We start from the raw sequence: 22161 nt of genomic DNA on the forward strand, positions 1-22161 counted from the left end.
TCTTGCACTTATCATTTTCTCTTTTCTATTTCACTCTTCACTGCAACCCTGCACTTTCACTGGAATAACAGCTAGCTGGCGTAAGTAGCTGCTGCTGCATGTCGATCGTTGTTAAGTGTCTTATGAGCAATGTTTCCATTTCTGCAGTGGCTGCGGTTCCTGTATCCATCAACCGGGGGTTCGAAGCATCGGAGCGCGCATCTTCATTGGCAAAGCGAGTCAAACTCCGCAGCGATAGCATGCGGTCAAACATCACCCTTATCCGGAAATTGATTGAGGATACCAAAGCAAAAGCTGCTTCGGTAAGCACAATAGGCAACATGAGATAGTTTACAAAGCTTGATTAATTAAGTCAACAATGCACTTTAAGTTAATGATAAAAATTAGGCAAAAATAGCAAATGTTTTTGGTCCAATTGGTTTCGACTTTTGTCCAATATATTAAAGCTCTACTTTAACGCAGCAATCAAACAGTAGATAATGTTGCTTTTAGATTCATCAAGTTTCAGTCCATTCAACTGGTAAATGTGCAATGCAATACAAGCCACAAGTTTCACCCAGCACCACCACAGAGATAGTCCTAAATGTTGATACTTCAGCCCCAAATAACAGCCTTCTATACTTGGCTAGACAGATGGTAAGAAACAAAACTGTTACCCCATTCTGTTTAAAGTGCTAACTTCATTTTCAACCTGTAGCAAGACTATCTGGTCGTGCAAATGGTCAACGGTAAAGTGTCCGTCACTTGGGATCTGGGTGGTGGAGCTGGATATGTTGAGAACCCCGTGCTTGTGAAGAGCGTGGTTTCAAGTGTAGCCCAGGAGAAAGACTGGTATCGCATTGAGGTTTTTAGGTAAATACAAATTGTGTTCAGTTGAGTTTGTTGATTGGATTTAAGAGTTGCTTTGTTTTCTCAGGCAAAACCAGTTGACGAATCTGACAGTATATCAAGTGGCTAATAAGTCGGGAACCGTGCAGAGCGTTACAGCCTCATCTCCTGGATCATTTTCCGGCCTTGACGTTGGTATGCAAGATTTACTTTTTGTTGGAGGGATATCCAACAACACTAAAGTAAGGATATAGATTTACCTCGGTGGCATATTGCTAAGGCGTGCTTTTATCAATTATCGTTTGTCAGGTACACAGCAATGTTCGAGTTCGAAGCTTTACTGGTTGTATGGGCAAAGCTATGCTGCAGGGAAAATCAGTTGGTCTATGGAATTTCGAGCAGATTGAAAATGAGGAAGACTGTACAGGCTGTCCAGAATCGTAAGCAACCTTTCTGCTTTGTACTGACATGTAGAATTTAAATAAAGCTATGGTTTCTTTTTCCTATTTAGTCCTGTTATCGAGCCGCAGCGACAGCAGACAAACACTTACAGATACACCGGAATGAGTTATTCCGTACTTCCTCTACCGGCCCAGCACCGCCAAGATAACAATCGATTTAATGTGATGTTTCAAACTTTCAGTTCGAATGGATTAATCGCATATGCTTCCTCCAAAGACCTAGTAAGGGCCATACTTGCTACAATACCGTGTTTTTGGTACCAATATCACAATGTAACAAGTCTGTTCTCAAAACAGCCGGACTTTATTGCTTTGGAACTAAACGATGGTTATGTAGTGTTAAAAATCAACCTTGGCACCGGAGTTTATAATGTGACAACAACCAAACGTTACAATAACGGAAAGTGGGTAAAGGTGACTGTTCAAAGGATCCGTCACGAAGGTTGGTATGACTAAAATCACTGCTTACTTGATACTTCTTAGTTCAGTACATTGTTTTAACATTAAAATGGGTTGTTTTGCAGCTTTGTTATCAACCAATCGCGGCGGCAATGTTGAAAACAAAAGAATGGCGATACCAAACACCGACGGTTTATTGAATTTAACTAAAAACGACTACCTATGTGTGGGTGGAGCCCCGATGGAGAGAATGCTAAAGTAAGTTACTTGAAAACATGATATTAACTTCCCAACACATTAGGAGATATCACTTTAATCGTGTAGTTCTATATGTAGATGTGTGTCAACAAATAGTTTATTTATTAAAGAGTTCTTTTCTCAGGCGTTATTATGGCACCAGTTTGAGGTAACTAGGTGTGCGAAATTAATGATAGCTATTGGCATGTTATATTTTACTTGTACGACTATTAAAGTGTGTTGCCTGTTGTTTAGAGTTTTTGTGTACTACTAACGTGGCTTTTAGAAATAGATGGTTTGGTTTGGATTTTCCTACCTACAGCGGAGTTTTTTTTACATACAGTGTGTGGATATGTTAGAACGCATTTACTGACGCGAGTGTTTATACATGCTGTGGTACTAATCGATCAAACCCCAAAATATCATCAAACATTATTTCACTTGGTGTTCACCAAAATCACTCATCTGCCAGCACACAACTAACAATAAATTAATCCGAAAATAGCACTTTTATGAAACTGTCAACGCAGTAATAAGATTCTTGTTTGCGCAATTGATGTCAGAGTCAAAATCGAATTAAACTGAGAACAATTTAAAGTTGATGTCTTAGTTCCAAAATTTTATTATTTATCTTAACTTTTTCTCGTGCTTAACAGGGAAGGAGTGACGAACGTTTCGTTTGTTGGGTGCCTCAAGGAATTCTACTTGGGAGAAAATTTAATTTCGTTAAAGCGTTCAGGAACAGGCGGGGTTGTCCGAGACTCACGCGTCCAATCTACATGTCCTGCTGAGGTACAAAATTTTAAACGCTCTTACATATTTTGATAATTGCCAATTCCGACATCATTCACAAAAATTGGTTTACTTTATCATAAAGATTACAAGTGACATCAGCATTGGAAACAATGGCTTCGTCGAACTGGAGCCAATAAATTTGACAAAGGATAGGTCTCTGTCGATGACATTTAACACCCACGAACCAAATGCTATTCTCATGGTGGGTTCAGCAGTAAAACCAAGAACAAAGCGGCGGCGAAGAAGACGCCAGACAAATGACGTTAGTACACTGTTTAACGTTTGCGTAGCTAATATCAAGCGACCATATTTATGCAATGTGTACTCTATAACAGGCTTTCTACTCCATGTATTTGCTTAACGGGCGGGTTCATGTTCGAATTCGAACGCAACACCATGGAAGTCTCAATTTAACATCTATGTACAGCATCTACGACAATGGACAGCCACATCTCGTCACTTTGTCACGTAACGGCACAAGGTTCGTAGCAACCAAATCTCAACGAGTTTAAACAATGACGATAAAATTTGAACATTGGACCGTTCGTTCACAGAGTAACACTTCATATCAATGAGAATCTCGATCAAGATTCTGGCGTTTTACCCGCAGTCGGAAATGTACCGCTGAAAGTGCGACAGCTTTTCATTGGTGGAATACCTGACAACGCGGATATTTTTCATGTTGCTCCTACCAAACGCTCCATCAATGGCTGTGTGCGATATGTTATGAGTGAAAAGTACGTTTCTATTTTTTGCTTAACCGCGCGCACTGTTGTATAGGCATGTATAAGAAAAAAATCCCGGTTTATAATATGTTTTTGGTCAGTTGAACAAAATGTACCGGAATTCGCGATAGTATGTAAGTGCTTACCCTGAAAGAAACTTTTAAAACAAAACGTTTTTTTAAATGTAGCCTGGTAAACTTCCTAAACACCGTCGAAGCGAAGAACGCTCTGTTTGGGACATGCTCAGAGTTTCAGCCGGTTGTTCTTACATCTGCATCACCATTAACAACTAGGGTGGTGAACGTTATACCGACACCTCTTAAGCATCGTCCAAACGCTATGGCAATCCCACCACCCAGGCCACCGCCGGTTAGTTCCTGTGTTGTTGTTTTTTCAAAGAAAATGTTCAAATATGCCTGGTGTGTACTTTTCTTTAAAGCAGTAAAATATAGATCTTAAACGGTCTGTGTTGTTTGGTTTCAGATCACGGATCCATATTGCAAAGCAGTCAAAAACGCCTCATTTTATGACCAAGGTGAAGCAGTTCACTTCGGTTTACACAACCACAGTCGTGTTGAGATTTTACTGACAAAGAAAATTTCGAAAAAGTAAGAATAGTTTACATCGTTCTTTACCAAAAATTTTGCAGTTCTAATGCTGATATTATATTCAGATTTACCTTCGATCTTCGGGTGAGAACGTACGCACCGGACGGCTTACTGTTGTATGCGCGATCCACAAACGCTGTGGACTATTTCTCGTTGATAGTGAAGGACGGGCTGCCAATTTTCCAATTTGATAATGGTGGAGGTGCGGTAGAGGGCGTTGGCAAAAAGAAAATTAACAATGGCAAATGGCACAGGGTGAGAAGTGGGAATATTAATAGCCAGAATAGTTGCTCGAAAAAATTTCAAATATGTGATATCATAGCTAGATTAAATTGGTAAATACTGCTCGCGCCTGAGCGAACAAACATTACGTATCCCGCGAAACTTTCTCACGGCTGTTTGTTATTGACAGATACGCATTAAGCGAACAAGAAGAAAGGGTCTTATATCAGTGGATGGTAAAAAGACAAAGTTCAAATCCAAGAAGCGTGCCTCATTAATGAATGTGAACAGAACCTTGTTTGTAGGCGGAGTATCGGAAGAGTACGAACACAAACGTTTCGGAAAGGTGCTTTTTTGTAACTATGTACCCGCTAATGAGCCCTGCTCTGACCTGACAACTAATTCCGTTCGCTTTAACGCAGCTAACTAACAGCATGGACGCGTGCGTAAGAGATCTGACCTTGAACAGGAAGATATCTCTGAATTTCACCGCCGCAAAACGGGTTGCAGTGGAACCATGCACCACCGCGGCCGAAAGTGGTGCCTATTTTCATGGCAATGGCTATGCCATATTTCGTAAGTTGCAGGCATAACCTAATCGCACGATACCATTTGTAGTAACGCGTACGTGCACAGTTATTTTTCATGAATTAAAACTGGTAAACTGTTATTGCAGACCACCGATATCGAGTTGGAACTGTTATGGGAATACGAATGCAGTTTCGAACACAGGCCTCGAACGCAGTCTTTCTTAGCGTGTATAATGGAAAAGATGGCTTGGCGCTCGAAATGGTGAACGGAACTGTAAGTAGCCATAAGCCATATTTTTTATCTGCTTGCAAAAAAATAATTGTATAAATCTGTCATAAACTAGACTCAATTACTTATTTCTTCATTCGCAGATCTACTTTCGTGTTAACAACGGAGATGGCCCATTGGAAGCATATTATACACCTGACACGGGAAGGAATAGGGGAAAGTTTACGCTGTGCGATGGAAAATGGCACACCATCACTGCTGAGAAAGTTAAGAACACGCTCAGGTTAAATGTTGACGGGCGTCCAGGTCGCAACACTACCACCTTCATGGGGGCCTTTGCCGCGGCTGACACAACAAACAATCTCTACATTGGCGGATTACCAGGTACATGACAATTATATTTGAGTAGTTCCAAATATTCACGAACATTTGACCGAAACCGAAACAACCCCAAAGAAGTTAGTAACATGCAAATAAAACTAAAAATGTTGATGTCTTTAGATGATGAACACGAACCCAGCCTTCTACAAACAGATCAGAAATTTCGTGGCTGCATCAAGGACATGGTGTTGAAAACTACAGAAGTCCGCTTTGACGATATTATGAAACGAGAGGATGTTTATCCCAACTCGTGTCCAAAGCAAAAAACAAAGAAGAAAAAAGTTCGGCGCAGCAAGAAAAAGACTAAAACTATAAGTAGATGACGACATAAACAGCTAAAAAACTGAAAAATATTATCCCTATAAGGGTGCACCGGGTCCCATTTAATCAGCATACTGTAGTGAAGCAGCATATATGGCCGAAATCTTTCGACATCTGCAAAACACTGTGTATTTTCACGTCTCAACAATTTTGGGGGGCCGTGTTCGAGGAACCCCGCGTAACCCACCACGACCCACGGAAACGAGGAGAAATATACATGTTACTAATCCCTTCCAAATTGTTGTATTTTTACTTCTTTTTTAACTTCCCTTTTCCCGAGTGTCGTTACTGCAAATAGGTGTACGCAGCACGTGCCTGTGATGCGTCGTTTGTTAAGCTTGTGTACTGTTACTCAACGCGCTATAGTATTACGTAAGGTTTAAATTCGCATTAAGCATTATTTGCCGGCGGCTCATTGCAAACTCCGGTGCCATACGTACTTGTGCGTCGATGAACAATCACTTATTAACACGTGACTTCGAGTTGACCCGTGACGATGAAAGCAAACAGTGCGATACAAGATTACAAAGTATAGTTCGCCACCTATCACCGACATGCTCCGAAGATATTACGCCCGCCGTTCTCATTAAACATCAGTGCAAACACAGTGGTCGCACAGACAACGTTGCAAACAAGCATCCACGATCGATTAGCGGAATTGCCCGCATTAAAAAATGAAGTTTCGTCAGCATATTTTCTTACTTTTTTACCACAATTGAGTGCCAGTATACGTGTGCCCCTACTTTACAACTTCGTCGTTGTTGTTTTTTGTACTCAGCGCTCTTTTTGTTTCCTATTCCCGTGGCGGTGAGAGACGAATATTTATCCTACACAGTTTTCTGCACCGCCTCGTGAGAATAGCACGCGACACTGCTCATCTTGTCATATCACTTATTTTGTCATAATCATCTCACTGTGAACGATTTCGCGCGCAGATGAAATTCAATACAGAAAAATAATTGTGCGAGAACTGGTACTAGACCAGCAAGTTAATTGTGTCGAATGAACAACCAACAAAACCGTTCAAGCTCCTATCCACCACACATTTACTTGCGCTGTTGTTTCAAACAAATATTAGTTTCAGAAACACCCGTTGCCTATGCCATTTTAAGTACCCTATGTGTGTTAACGCCTTGCGTCAGTGGACAAGCCCGTACAGGTAATAAAGAAAGCGCTAAAAAGTAATGTTAACAAAGCGAAAAAGGGCTAGCCTAGCCTATATAAGCTACGGCAGACAGTTTTGGTTGCTTGTTTTAACTGCAATAAATTCTTCAGGCATAGAAAGTACAGCTAGAAAACCGGGTAAGATATTTTTTGACGATCGCACTTCTGTGTTTAACACGATCGCACTTCTGTGTTTGACAACTTGATAGTGTATTATTTAATGAATCGTTTTTAAAGCAGATAGAGTTTGTAGAAATTGTCACTGCTCTCATTTAATGGCAATGTTTTCACTAGGAAATTTCTGAAAAGTAACCCATAACAAAAAGCAGCCTATATAATACAAAACGATACTTTAAATTTTTACTCTGCTTAGCCCCAGTCAAAAAATAAGGTACAGTAACAATGTCTATAGCTATTGCAAGTTATCAAAAATATCAATTTAGTGAATATGAGCGAGAACGGATGTGGTGTATTACAATCAAACTATTTAGTTTTACGAAGAGTATTGTTGTAAATAACCGTTTCAAGCATAAAAAAGAGAAAACACTACAATACCGCGAGAAAAAGTAAAAAGGTCAGATACTGTATTAAAAAGTTCAGAACACAAGATTGATTTGAACATGAAAAAAATTGGTAACAAATACGAAGGACTACATTGTGCAAAATATTTTTTTCCGTAGGTGTATCTGGCTACATTCACAAGCGCCCAAGGCGTACAGGCGTTAATAACCAAAACCAGTGGTGTCCAATCTGTAAGTAGCGAAGCCGGGTCGCCTTAACTTTTTCTGGGGTCCATGGATATCACCAAATCCAATTTATTGGCGAGGTTTTAAGTGAAATTTTTCAAAAACAATGATTTTGGAATGTTTTTGTGTCGCCATGTTTTACTATAATTCTGAAAAGGACATTCAAGATTACTCGTGTTATTTAGTTTCAGCATTACTTGAAATATTTTTCTTCGCAACAAAAAAAGAGGTCGTAGGTAAATGCCGATTTGATTTTTTTTAATTGGGGTCGAATTTCAAAAAAGTTGGAGATCACTGGTTTAGACAACCAAAATCAGTATCGTAGAGACGATAATTTGTTTGTCTTTACCAGAATCAATCGGAAGAAAGTGTGTTGGAATTAGCCTAAGTCAGAAAAATGCTAAATAACAAAGGAAAAAGAATAGCAATACTGGCATTTATTATGTCCACAATCGTTGAAGGAATTGCACAAACGACACCAAACATCCCAGAACAAGTTTCAATAACTTCAATCGCCGAAACTACGGACATGACAACTCGAGGTCCAACACAAGAAACTACAGAACATGTTTCGACAACTGGAATCGACGAAACTACAGATATCACGGCTGAATCTGTAACACAAGAAACTACAGAAGTGGTTTCAACAACTGGAATCGACGAAACTACAGATATGACGACTGAATCTGTAACACAAGAAACAACAGAACTGGTTTCAACAACTGAAATCGACGAAACTACGGATATGAAAACTCCAGCTCCAACACAAGAAACAACAGAACAGGTTTCAACAACTGGAATCGACGAAACTACAGATATGACGACCGAATCTGTAACACAAGAAACTACAGAACAGGTTTCAACAACTGGAATCGACGAAACTACAGATATGACGACTGCATCTGTAACACAAGAAACTACAGAACAGGTTTCAACAACTGGAATCGACGAAACTACAGATATGACAACTCAAGCTCAAACACAAGAAACTACAGAACAGGTTTCAATTACTGGAATCGACGAAACTACAGATATGACAACTCAAGCTCCAACACAAGAAACTACAGAACAGGTTTTAACAACTGGAATCGACGAAACTACAGATATGACAACTCAAGCTACAACACAAGAAACTACAGAACAGGTTTCAACCACTGGAATCGACGAAACTACAGACATGACAACTCAAGCTCCAACACAAGAAACTACAGAACAGGTTTCAACAAATGGAATCGACGAAACTACAGATATGACAACTCAATCTCCAACACAAGAAACTACAGAACAGGTTTCAACAACTGGAATCGACGAAACTACAGATATGACGACTGAATATGCAACACAAGAAACTACAGAAGTGGTTTCAACAACTGGAATCGACGAAACTACAGAAATGACGACGGCATTTGTAACACAAGAAACAACAGAACATGTTTCAACAACTGGAATAGACGAAACTACAGACATGACAACTCAATCACCAACACAAGAAACTACAGAAGTGGTTTCAACAACTGGAATCGACGAAACTACAGATATGACGACTGAATATGCAACACAAGAAACTACAGAAGTGGTTTCAACAACTGGAATCGACGAAACTACAGGTATGACGACTGAATATGCAACACAAGAAACTACAGAAGTGGTTTCAACAACTGGAATCGACGAAACTACAGATATGACAACTCAAGCACCAACACAAGAAACTACAGAACAGGTTTCAACAACTGGAATCGACGAAACTACAGATATGACGACTGAATATGCAACACAAGAAACTACAGAACAGGTTTCAACAACTGGAATCGACGAAACTACAGATATGACGACTGAATATGCAACACAAGAAACAACAGAAGTGATTTCAACAACTGGAATCGACGAAACTACAGATGTCACGACTCCAGCTCCAACACAAGAAACTACAGAACAGGTTTCAACAACTGGAATCGACGAAACTACAGATATAACAACTCAAGCACCAACACAAGAAACTACAGAACAGGTTTCAACGAATGGAATCGACGAAACTACAGATATGACGACCGAATGTGTAACACAAGAAACTACAAAAGTGGTTTCAACAACTGGAATCGACGAAACTACAGATATGACGACCGAATCTGTAACACAAGAAACTACAGAAGTGGTTTCAACAACCGGAATAGACGAAATTACAGATATGACAACTCAAGCACCAACACAAGAAACTACAGAAGTGGTTTCAACAACTGGAATCGACGAAACTACAGATATGACGACCGAATCTGCAACACAAGAAATTACAGAAGTGGTTTCAACAACTGGAATCGACGAAACTACAGAGATGACGACCGAATCTGTAACACAAGAAACTACAGAAGTGGTTTCAACAACCGGAATCGACGAAACTACAGATATGACAACTCAAGCACCAACACAAGAAACTACAGAAGTGGTTTCAACAACCGGAATCGACGAAACTACAGATATGACGACCGAATCTGTAACACAAGAAACTACAGAAGTGGTTTCAACAACTGGAATCGACGAAACTACAGATATGACAACTCAAGCACCAACACAAGAAACTACAGAAGTGGTTTCAACAACTGGTATCGACGAAACTACAGATATGACGACTGAATATGCAACACAAGAAACTACGGAAGTGGTTTCAACAACCGTAATCGACGAAACTACAGATATGACAACTCAAGCACCAATACAAGAAACTACAGAACAGGTTTCAACAACTGGAATCGACGAAACTACAGATATGACGACTGAATATGCAACACAAGAAACAACAGAACAGGTTTCAACAACTGGAATCGACGAAACTACAGATATGACGACCGAATCTGTAACACAAGAAACTACAGAAGTGGTTTCAACAACTGGAATCGACGAAACTACAGATATTACCACTGAATATGCAACACAAGAAACAACAGAAGTGGTTTCAACCACTGGAATCGACGAAACTACAGATATGACAACTCAAGCACCAACACAAGAAACTACAGAACAGGTTTCAACAACTGGAATCGACGGATCTACAGATATGACGACCGAATCTGTAACACAAGAAACTACAGAAGTGGTTTCAACAACCGTAATCGACGAAACTACAGATATGACAACTCAAGCACCAACACAAGAAACTACAGAAGTGGTTTCAACCACTGGAATCATCAACGAAACTACAGATATGACCACTGAATATGCAACACAAGAAACTACAGAAGTGGTTTCAACCACTGGAATCGACAAAACTACAGATATGACGACTGAATCTGTAACACAAGACACTACAGAAGTGGTTTCAACAACTGGAATCGACGAAACTACAGATATGACGACTGAATATGCAACACAAGAAACTACAGAACAGGTTTCAACAACTGGAATCGACGAAACTACAGATATGACGACTGAATATGCAACACAAGAAACTACAGAACAGGTTTCAACAACTGGAATCGACGAAACTACAGATATGACGACTGAATATGCAACACAAGAAACTACAGAAGTGGTTTCAACAACTGGAATCGACGATACTACAGATATCACGACTCCAGCTCCAACACAAGAAACTACAGAACAGGTTTCAACAACTGGAATCGACGAAACTACAGATATGACGACTGAATATGCAACACAAGAAACTACAGAAGTGGTTTCAACAACTGGAATCGACGATACTACAGATATCACGACTCCAGCTCCAACACAAGAAACTACAGAACAGGTTTCAACAACTGGAATCGACGAAACTACAGATATGACGACTGCATCTGTAACACAAGAAACTACAGAACAGGTTTCAACAACTGAAATTGGCGAAACTACAGATATGACAACTCAAGCTTCAACACAAGAAACTACAGAACAGGTTTCAACAACTGGAATCGACGAAACTACAGATATGACGACTGAATCTGTAACACAGGAAACAACAGAACAGGTTTCAACAACTGGAATCGACGAAACTACAGATATGACGACTGAATCTGTAACACAAGAAACTACAGAAGTGGTTTCAACAACTGAAATTGGCGAAACTACAGATATGACAACTCAAGCTTCAACACAAGAAACTACAGAAGTGGTTTCAACAACTGGAATCGACGAAACTACAGATATGACGACTGAATCTGTAACACAGGAAACAACAGAACAGGTTTCAACAACTGGAATCGACGAAACTACAGATATGACGACTCCAGCAATACAAGAAACAACAGAACGGGTTGCAACAACCCAAATCGCAGAATCCACACTATTCGTTACCACAGCAAGCACAAGTGGAAGTAAGTATCGATAAATGGCGGTAGCGTACGCATTGCCTTTGAAACTAAGGTTTTTTGTTTTATTTTATTCATAGGCACAACACAATGTAACAGTACGTCCTGTGGTGCTGACCGCTGGTGCCTTCCAAATGGCCTTCAATGTGCGTGTGATCCAAATTTTTTTGAAGTAGATGGCGAATGTATGTCAGGTAATTCGTATAAGAATGGACGCTAATACACGTTATAAGTTTCGTATCAAGAAAACTGACTACTTTATGATTGTGCATAGATTGATTTTAACATTCATTCATAGAACTTGCTCTGCAAACTCGTTGCTAAATCAACAAATCTGTTTTCTCTCATAGGAAGGCAATTCGGTGGAAAATTACACGTTGCTAACTCGAGACGTAAAAAACGAGCTACTATCGATGAAGTGCAGACTATCGTAAGTTTTTCGAAAGGTAACCATATCTAAGTTTAAATATTTAGGCTTTGGAAACATTTTGCTTTTAGATCGAGGAGGCCTATAACAGTACGGAAGGATTTTCCAGTGCTGTAGTTGTAGGGGAATCAACAACACCATCATCATCATCGACAATATGGGACTACATATTGACTTATCTGCCCTCGAGTCCAGTCAACGAAACTGATTTAGCTAACGCATTTTCCGTTTACGTGGTGTCGCAGGTAAATAGTTAAGATCCAACAAAACATAAATAAAAAAACAGCTATTCCTAAAATGTAAAATAAACAAAAAATATGTTTTGACAATATATTTTGAATATTTCGTTCAGTGCGGTCCAAATCAAACAACTTGTTCTGTGGGTGGAGTACCAATTTTAGTGGAAGAGTCAACGCGAGATGCAGGAAGTAAGTGTACATGAATCGCACTTGTTTAAAGTCGACTAAACTTATTTCTGCAATTCAGGTTCGAGCGAAGTCGTTTGTAACGAGTTCGATGGATATTGCAATGCAACAAGCACAACCTGTCGGGTACAAAACGGAAATACGATATGTGAATGCAACTCAGGATATGTTCAGATTTCTGACAATGTGCAGTCTTGTGCACGTATGTCAAGTTGTACAAAAGGATTATAATCGATTTTAACACATTTTCTCGGTGTTTTAGTACTGCGCACTTGCACAAGTAACAGTGATTGCAACGCACCGTTTGGATGGTGCGATGAAGCGGCAAACGACAATATTGGAGTGTGTACCTGTATGGTCGGTTTCGATGGGAATAATTGCTACAACCGTAAGTAAATATCACGCTCGGGCAAACAAAGTGTCAAACAAACTAATGAGAGCAAACAATTGGGCAACTTTCCTCTCGAGTGACGCTTTAAATGAATAGTCGCCGAGCTAAAGAATGCTGTTACCACTTTTGTTTGTTCTAAGATGGAACCATTTATATTAATGTTACACCCAAACTTAAAGGAAATGTAAATGTTCATGCTTTATCAAAAAATTAAAAGATTGTACAAATAAAGTCATATTGACTAAATAAAAATGTTTCACAGTAAAACTGAAAACAGTTTGGAAACAACTACATGTATTTTATTCTTAAATTATAAGGTCGTAATTACAACTGTTTTACAGCCTGGTTGTTTGTGTTTATCATTTTTGCATCCGCGATTGCTTTCCTCATTGTCGTGGCTGGAATTGTTCTAATTAAAAGACGGCATAGAAGTTCAGGCTCATTCGGAGGAAAGTGGATTGTGAGTGACATATTTTTACCTGCCTAAAACCGCCAAATGACAAGACTTTTATATTTTGTTAGGATGACGCATTCCCAACAAATCGTGAAAAGGCTCTTGCAACATATTGGAACGTAAGTCAATATTTAAGGCCACCGTTACACAAGCCTACTCCGCGAAAAACAAAGCAAACGGATAGTAAAACTATTTCAGCCGCCTTACTCGTAAAACTTTACAATGGACAAGACATTCTTTATGTAATATGGTTTACCTTACATAAAAACTCTGTTCACAGGAAATTTATTACGAAAGCCCTGACATTCCACCCCGTGCTACCCATGCCACAGTTGAAAGACACGAAATGGAAGAAATCAGCAGGTGAGCAACACTCGATATGATTTGAAATGCGATTTACATTTTTACAAATCATTGAAATTATGACTTTTTTTAACAGTTCAAGCTCTGAGGTAGTGAACACTGAAATGCATATTTAACACAAGTCGCCGGAAAGCTGCTATTACAGAACACTAAAAAAGGTTCCAGGACTTGGGAGTAAATCGCATGCAAAAGTCAATTTCCAACAATTACACGAAAAACACTTGAAAACACAATCAGAAATTTAGGGGAAGTGAGAAAAGACAAGCTTATGCGAAACCGTGGTATCTATCCACCGACAAAGTTTGGAGCAAAGGGTGGAGCGTGCCAACCACCATGTGTTTATTTTGCCGTAACTTATTTACCAGTAGACCACAGTTGCACTATGCAGCCTGCACCTGTTATTCCAAGCGTTTTACGTTGTGTGATATTCGATGTATTATGTTGTTGGTGTTTATTTTTCGAATTGGGCAATGTGTGCATTAAGTTTATGAGTTTCGCGTGATGTGTGCAAATGCTTTTAGCTCAGATTGATGATTCCGCACTTCTTGATATGATACACAAATACACTTAGAAATCCTCAGTGGCATTATCTTGTGGTAAACAACGTAAGCATAGATCTCAAGCCGTTTATTTGTACTTATAATAATAGAAACATAAAAACGCCGGTGTTCAGCAGGGATAAACAAAAAAACAGTGTGTTAAATTGCTGACTTTTTAGTAAAATAATAAAAGCAAGTGTGTTGTGCCGAATCGATCAGCAAACAGCATCTTGCCTCTATATTGCCACATAGCGGACACCAATTTTAAAATGTTCATCCTCTAGTGCAGTGGTCTTCAACCTGTGGGTCGCGACCCCAAGTGGGGTCGCCTAAACTTTTTCTGGGGTCGCTATAAATTCAATCTATCGGCTTTTAAATTCATTACCAAAAAATGAACCGTTTTTGTCCCAGTTCGCAACCTTTGCTCATGTTTTGCAGTACATCTTGGTACCTCGTGTTACAATCTAATCATTGTGATGCAATAATCTAGTAAAAAACGTTGTCCAACCCATTGTTACGCGATAAAGAACCATGAATGGCACATTGTGTCCAAAATAATACAGCAGGAAAATACATAAAATTAACTGATTTCTGCAAACTGGTAAGGCCAAATTAAATAAAACTTTTGGGTTCTACATTTGAGCGTAATATTGCACACTGAATGCTAATATTTAAAGTTTACTTGAAAATTAAGCGGGCATATTTACATGAAAATAGTTTCAGTTTCGGCAATACCCCATATCGTAAAAAAATGGGGTCGCGTGTAAATGCTGTTTCAATTTTCCTTTAACTTGGGGTCGCTTTTAAAAAAGGTTGAAGACCACTGCTCTAGTGCAGGGGTTCTCAAACGTTTTTGGTCTGTGGCCCAAATGTCTATTTTAATAGCGATTCGTGGCCCCACGCGTGCTGTAAATTTGGGCACAAAAATGAAAAATAGAGTCAAAAACAGGCGAAATGGTTTCTAGTAATTTGTTTTTAATGAGATGCTCCGGAAATTTAGCCATATTTGCAGCTATTATTTAGTAAATTGCACTAATTGTTTCTGAAAAGTTAGCTAGTTCAATAAATGGCTACTTATCAATTCCCGCTACTCACATACCTCACTACTCATCCACTTTGAACTGCTATCTCCCACCCACCAGCTAAAACCCATTGTTAGGAGACAATGACATTTCTTGCTAAATAATTATTGTTTTGCAAATATTATGTTTTTCAAAACAAAGCGCCTAATATCTACTGTATAACAAAACAGTAGAATGTGTTCAATTGTGGCCCAGTACTGGGCCATGGCCCACAGTTTGGGAACCACTGCTCTAGTGCGACAGACATTATTTTCGTTTCTTTTTTTGTAATTTATTAAACGCGTAATTTTGTCTGAATTTATTTCGGTTATTTATAAAGCTCCTGACAGATCCAGTGAAAAAATATGTAGCTGTAATGCACGACAGCATTAAGGTTGCATTTCAAAAATGCGATTGTCTGCAGTTATTTCCTTGCCACACTTTCTCCTTAGTTCTTGATCCTTTGCCTGAATCCATTTGTTGGCGACTAAAAAAATATTAGAAATTTTTAATATTAGTTTCAATAAAAATAGTGTAAATAAAAAACGGACAATGAGGGCTATATGATACACCCAAACCTTTAACACAAACTTAAACTTTCTTACTTGCTATTTTCCATTCTTTTGCTTTCAATCGAAGCTCTTGTTATACCTGTCACTCAATTGCTTCACTGTTCTTAAATAAATTATAGAATAAAACTTCTGCTTCACACTACACGTTCCTCAAAGGCTAACTTCGTGCAATTGCTTCTCACTACCTCGCCAAAACAGTGGCGTCGAAAACCGAAAATTTCATATCAACCGGTCACTAACTGGTGTTTAGTGTCACAAATACACGACGCTTGCGAATTGCGATTTTGACTTTAAATAATTTGTGTGACGGAAATGGTCAAAACATTCTCGCGTCAGCACTATTACTTCAAATACGTGATTTCGAGCTGGTTTTACTCTAGCCCCGTCAGACCAATCACTTAAACGTTCGACTGGCACCGAGTCAAATGCAAGAGATCTGCTTGGCCTGGCCTATTTTAATGCATCTGTATTACAGACTAATCCGGTTAACTGCATAACCAATTTACCAGCCATTTTGCAATTTACCGGATTCATGTTCACTTACATATGTTGCTAATATTTTACCTCGTAAAATTTCCGCAACGTGTTTATTTTACCTTTTTTCAACAAGAAAACATTCCCTTCAGTAATGAAGTTTGTTATGCTATTTATTCACAACTGTTCTATCCTATTCTAGCCTACAAAGACAACTACAACTTGTAAAATATTTATGGAAACTAAAATACGGACTTAATTTCAACTCAATTCCGAAAACAACTTGTCACAGTTTGCAACAATAACAAAGTTGCAATGCAAACCATTTTCTCCTATGGATCTATGAACATTGGAGTCGGTGGATCAAAATATATGAACTAGTACTAGTCTAATTGCAAAAGCCCTATCCGCATTAACCTATTAGTGCTAACCAAAAACAAACCAAACCGTTCACTTCTTTAAATCACCAAACTCACTCCACTTGACGCCAGTTAGCACAGGACATGCAGCGTGAACAGTACGTAAATCTCCTTCTCCAGATGGATAGAGGTTGTACCAAAAAACTGCGCTTCCCTTTATCGGTCTAACTCCAATTTTAGGTTCGAGAAAAACAGTGGTGCCTCCATGCTTAACGTCGCTTAGCTACAGAAAAAAGGGGCCAGAAATACCAAAATCACCAAAAATAATCATAATAGGATACAAAGTTTTTTTTTAATTTTTGCTTCCAGAAAGTACTTGCGTGAAATAAAAAAATGCAAATTTTCAACTGTTGCGGGAACCGTTAACAATTTGAACATTAATCATAAATCGCCGCATTTAAAACAAATTAGTAAGTTAGAATGTGTTTGCATGACAATTATGACATCAACAACACACGATCGCTGCGTGCTCAGTATAACTTACATAAACAAGAAATGTAGCGATCCTTTTATCATCTGAATCAATCATGTTAGTTAGGTCCTGTAAGTCCAAAAAATATACACAATGATGGCGCTCAATTTGTACTTAATTTAATACGCAATATCCTACCTTCGTTTCATCAAAATCACAGTGAGGTGCGTAATAACCACCAATACCATAATTGGCAACCTTTAAAATTAAAAAAGCAGTTATCTTAGGCAGCCGGGACAAAGGATTAGGAAATACTTCGTTTATTTTGTCTCTCAAATGCAATTTGGTTTTTAAGAGGGATTAAACCTAAAATAAGTAACTGGAATTAATTTATAGTGTGATTTTAATTAGAAAAGAGGTTTGCATTCATAATGTTGACCATAAATTTTATGCGATTTAGCCTTTTTTTCAACAGGAAAAAGGAGCAATGTAACAATTTTACTTCATTTTTTTAAAGTTTAACGAAAACATAGCGGCCCAAATACGTTATGGTTCAGACGCTTCGAAAAATATGTTTGCCCGTTATCAGTGATAAAAAGAAAAACATATAATGAAGCGGTTTAGGAATACCTGCAAATCTTCTGCTGTCGCCATTGACAAACCGGTTAGGGCTGAAATCCTTTCGCTCAAAGATTCCACCACGGTATCTTCCCAGTCTTCCATCCATGCACTTTTGCTTATTCGATAGTTTGCCAACTGTCCAACTCCCGTAAAAACATTGTGAACTTGTGATCGATGCAGCTAAATCAAAATTTCGAATTTATCAGTCCCCTCCCCCATAAACTATGCATATACCATAAACCTTCTGGTTAAGAAGACATGTAATATTTTTCAATACAAGGTATTTGTTTTTCGAGGCAAGTAAAAAGAGACTTCTTTGGATTTTTGATGTTTATAATTATTAGGCATTTCAATACAGTTAAGATGCACCACCGGGTTAAACTTGTGGTATAACTTTGTGGCGCATCAGACATCAGTGTATTGATTTGCGATAATTGTTCATTGAAATTAACAGAAAGCTAGCCATCCAAACCAGACGGTTTTAATTGATTTTGTGCATTTCGTCAAATATTTGGTATTAAGCAGCTGTTGACAATCTTGATAGCAATATACCCTCTTGTTGATGATGAAAATATGGTAAGCCTAACATAAACACATTTTGGTCAACAAAAACCACATTTCACAAATGATAAAAAAATTCAAGTATGGTACCAATAACAACGAATTTAAAACTCGTTTCGAAGGTAATTATATTAAAATATACTTGTTGTTAAAATTTTTGTCAAAATGCTCGAGGCATCCTACGTACCCTGGGTTTTGCAATGGATTTTATATGGGTGATTTCTCGATCCGATAAGACGTCGTGGAACCTAACTAGATGCGGGGAGGGCCACAATTCTTCAAGTTTAGCTGGCTGCAAGACTAGAAATGGATGGTTGTTGTTTGTCCAATACATACACTTCAGATCCTTTTGAACCTTTTTCATTTTCTGTTTGAAGAAATAAAATTATTTCCTCTTTAAAGCACCGCATGATGCATGCTGTTTTAACTTTAAACAGCATAAAAACAAACCAAAAACCTGGTAAATAGCAATTAAATGATATTAACTCATATAGTTATATAGATGAATCTGGTTAACATCAAATTCAATGTGCTTCAAAGTTTCTTTCTTGCCAGACTACTTGGTTAGCATTATAACAGACCATCATATAGGATTCACTACGCGATTAAACAGAATGTAGAACCAGCCAAATGGTATGTAACTAACTTCTTCGCACTTTTTTCGGTCAAATCAGCCTTTAAATGTAAACTTACTTTTAAATGTGAAGGATTGTAATCGTTTCGGCAAAGTCGTTTGAATAACTGCTTTGCTTTATCATCGAATACAGGTGGTTTTTCATCTTCACTGTAGTTTGTTTTTTTATCCCCATTCAGTTGATGTCTGAACAATAAGTATTTAAAAGTTTTAAATAAATAAATTTAAATTAAAACCATCAGGTGAATTATTTTTGTTACTTGTCAGTTACTTTGTAGTGTTGTCTTTGTGATCTGCTGTCTTCAAGATGTTTACACGAGTGTTCATGAGTTGTTTCTGCGCAAAATGGTTTATGTACGGTGCATTTAGTGGTGGAAACATTTAAAGACAAGGAAAACCTACTTCTACTTTACAACGTTTTAGATGGTCGAAGACTTCCAACCCTGATATGACTTGTTCATCACCTCTACGCAAAACTTCGTTCATCCAAGATATGCAATGACCATCTTTCTTTTCTAAACCCGCAGTTCGACCAATTTCAAAGCAGTCAACAACGCTTAGATTTTGATTTGGTCTGGCCCCTAATCACACATGTAATACTTAAACAAACAGATCAAAGTATGTAATCTCTTTAGGGTGAACTTCAAGCCACCTTTTACTATGCCATCAGCGAGATCGCGGAAATCAAGACGATAAGTATTCTGCAGTCTTATAATAGCTTTTGCCGAGCCTGTCACATCTTCTTCCTTTGGAAAACGTTTGCGTTTTTTCGAAAAGTATTTCAAAAAATCTGTGAACAAAATTGAAGGCGAACGGAAAATAAAACTTTAGCTGTTACATTATCACCAAACCTTTCTTGGTGGAGAAAGAATCGTCTTCAACCAAATCGTTTATTAGAAGCCATTGTTTTGTAAATCTTTTGACGAGATGATACTGGTTTATCGGGTGCCCGAGATACGTTTCAACATCGCTATCAGCATGTACCGACGCTTTTCGAATATTTTCCGCCAACCTAATAATAGATATACATCCCAGGTTTGTTGGATTACCGTATATCTCACAAAATAACTGGCACTCGAATAACTCTACTTATATATATATTTACGTTCAAAACTAGCTGTTACATCTAAACCGCACTGTTTGGAAAATAAATTTCAAAGCAGCACAGTTTTATGAAAAAAGGCACCATGGTTATGTTAGCAACCACTATATGTCATGTTGGGCATAAAAATCTAATTCTAAACATCATTTAAAAAACACCATTTACCTTTCTACCCTACTCAATTTGTCTCTTTCGGAAATAATGTATTTATCCAAAGACGCAAGAAGTTTTAGCTCATCATGGACCAAATCTTCCATCTGACCAACGGATGAAAACCATTCTCCTTGACAAATACTTGTAAACGATGTGACAACAATGATCAAATAAAACATAGTCCAAAGTTGTTTCTCCTGAGAAAAATTCGACATAGCTTTTTGTCACAAAACCAGTCAATCATTTCACACAACTGACCTTTAGTAAAACGACTTTATCTTCGTAAAAGGCCTACGACCAGCTCCACTAAACGCTAGTAACAAGTTACATGATGCTTTCATGGCAGTTTAAAAAAATAAATCATTCGTTACAGCGGTACATAGTGTTAAGCTCGTTAGCTTAAGGGCTCTATCGTATGGCGTCTATATCCGGAACAACGGACGACAACAGTTATTTCTTCCTGTGCGTGCCACGATCATAGAATCAGTTTACGACACATGGATGTCTGTTGAGAGTTACTTTTTATGGTATTATTCATAGGGCATTGATGGTATTGGTGTCTGACCTCAAAAGAAGTTGAAACTCCTTTCTTAAGAGCACGTGTGCAAATTTCGGGTGTCAGTTATGCCATATAGGCGTTTGTTGCTAGAGAGGCGTATATCTTCGGTATATGTCATTTATTAGCCGTTTCGGTTAATCTACTCTATAACCAGTGCTGGATTAACCTATAAGCAATATAAGCACGTGCTTAGGGCATCAAGTATAGGAGGGGCACCACAGAAATGGTTTCTAGGTAAATTATTACATCTAACAAAAAACTACAATTGTATTCAAAATGTAATGAAAAAGTTCTGTTTATAAAGCGAGAAAATAAAATAACTGACAAAAGAAATTGATTGCGTGCTATATGACGTAACAACGTTGCGTTGTTCTGTTTGTTAAAACCCAAAAAGACTCGGGTCCCCAACCCGTCGATCGCGATCGACTGGTCGATCTCGGACTGATATAAAGTCGATCGCGAGGGATTCAGAATATTATTTTTGTAATTTGTTTTGTAATGCGTTTTTACGGAATGTTGCCCTATACATAGATGACATTATTGTGAAAGTTAATCATTAGGATTTGTTGACAAGTTCACATAACAAATACTCAGCAGGCGCTTTGTTGCGTCATAAAAGTAATAGTAATTGCTATGTTGTCTTTCACCAAGCGAAATAAACTCAACTCAACTCAACTCAGTTACAGTATTAATGGCTACTTTGTGCTGGTACTTTTTCTGTTCCCAAGATTAGCATTGGATAAATTATAAAAAATTAAGTTTAATGCAGTAAAAAAGTCACACCCAAACCACGATACAAAACGTAAAACAGGGCCCGGAAAACCCTAGTTCTCCTTTGGTAATGCACACATATTCTTGCATTATATTGTTAGTTTGTATTGGAATGGTATTTTTTTACAATTGGGCAACAGTGCTGAGACTGGGAAAGGCAGCAAAATTAGGCGTTTTGGTTTGAATTTTGGAGTATTTCTGACATTCTGAAACAAATCTGCAAGTTTAATATCAGCTAAGCTACTAGTCTATTACCCTTGCTGTATATTATGTTGAAATCGA

The 22161-nt window shown here is 38.3% G+C and overlaps 2 protein-coding genes across 8 annotated transcripts in view; one reads left to right on the forward strand and one right to left on the reverse strand.

Moving 5' to 3' along the window:
- LOC145228110 (laminin subunit alpha-1-like) overlaps window positions 1-6700 on the forward strand; it is a 36788-nt gene extending 30088 nt beyond the window's left edge. For 4 of the 6 annotated variants that reach the window (XM_080093101.1, XM_080093098.1, XM_080093100.1 and 1 more), the window contains 21 exons: window positions 148-302; window positions 493-636; window positions 698-852; window positions 917-1070; window positions 1138-1268; window positions 1340-1511; window positions 1587-1731; window positions 1814-1946; window positions 2071-2094; window positions 2582-2717; window positions 2803-2982; window positions 3056-3201; window positions 3275-3457; window positions 3634-3814; window positions 3929-4053; window positions 4119-4308; window positions 4466-4621; window positions 4698-4851; window positions 4952-5079; window positions 5178-5418; window positions 5536-6700. In XM_080093101.1, the coding sequence (XP_079949227.1) occupies window positions 148-302; window positions 493-636; window positions 698-852; window positions 917-1070; window positions 1138-1268; window positions 1340-1511; window positions 1587-1731; window positions 1814-1946; window positions 2071-2094; window positions 2582-2717; window positions 2803-2982; window positions 3056-3201; window positions 3275-3457; window positions 3634-3814; window positions 3929-4053; window positions 4119-4308; window positions 4466-4621; window positions 4698-4851; window positions 4952-5079; window positions 5178-5418; window positions 5536-5738 (3236 nt within the window). In that variant the 3' untranslated portion in view covers window positions 5739-6700. The remainder of the gene's footprint in view (window positions 1-147; window positions 303-492; window positions 637-697; window positions 853-916; window positions 1071-1137; window positions 1269-1339; window positions 1512-1586; window positions 1732-1813; window positions 1947-2070; window positions 2095-2581; window positions 2718-2802; window positions 2983-3055; window positions 3202-3274; window positions 3458-3633; window positions 3815-3928; window positions 4054-4118; window positions 4309-4465; window positions 4622-4697; window positions 4852-4951; window positions 5080-5177; window positions 5419-5535) is intronic. The other 2 variants (XM_080093099.1, XM_080093103.1) reach the window with 1 other exon arrangement.
- A 7913-nt stretch (window positions 6701-14613) lies between these two features.
- LOC145230138 (prolyl 4-hydroxylase subunit alpha-2-like) lies at window positions 14614-21181 on the reverse strand. 2 transcript variants are annotated; one of them, XM_080095515.1, is made up of 13 exons: window positions 20808-21181; window positions 20562-20746; window positions 20146-20306; window positions 19947-20084; window positions 19697-19875; window positions 19566-19630; window positions 19354-19480; window positions 18848-19027; window positions 18109-18279; window positions 17677-17736; window positions 17551-17607; window positions 17124-17289; window positions 14614-16088 (listed from the first exon to the last, which is right to left on the reverse strand). In XM_080095515.1, the coding sequence occupies exons 2-13, from the start codon at window positions 20726-20728 to the stop codon at window positions 15991-15993; spliced, it is 1569 nt and encodes a 522-aa protein (XP_079951641.1). In that variant the 5' UTR covers window positions 20729-20746; window positions 20808-21181; the 3' UTR covers window positions 14614-15990. The 2 variants fall into 2 exon arrangements, with proteins under 2 accessions (XP_079951641.1, XP_079951640.1); XM_080095514.1 differs by having other exon boundaries at window positions 20562-21181.
- Window positions 21182-22161: the final 980 nt, after the last annotated feature.

The sequence above is a fragment of the Phallusia mammillata genome, chromosome 5 (genome assembly GCF_965637545.1).
Source record: "Phallusia mammillata chromosome 5, kaPhaMamm4.hap1.1, whole genome shotgun sequence".
Lineage (NCBI taxonomy): Eukaryota > Metazoa > Chordata > Ascidiacea > Phlebobranchia > Ascidiidae > Phallusia > Phallusia mammillata.

Excerpts from the sequence above, each read along its gene's own strand:
- LOC145230138 (XM_080095514.1), bottom strand. The coding sequence starts at position 20,764 with ATGTCGAATTTTTCTCAGGAGAAACAACTTTGGACTATGTTTTATTTG. Across the intron at positions 20,085-20,145 it reads TTCTTTCTCCACCAAGAAAG|ATTTTTTGAAATACTTTTCG; the intron begins GTTTGGTGATAA and ends TTTTGTTCACAG. Across the intron at positions 19,481-19,565 it reads CACAAAGACAACACTACAAA|ACATCAACTGAATGGGGATA; the intron begins GTAACTGACAAG and ends CTTATTGTTCAG.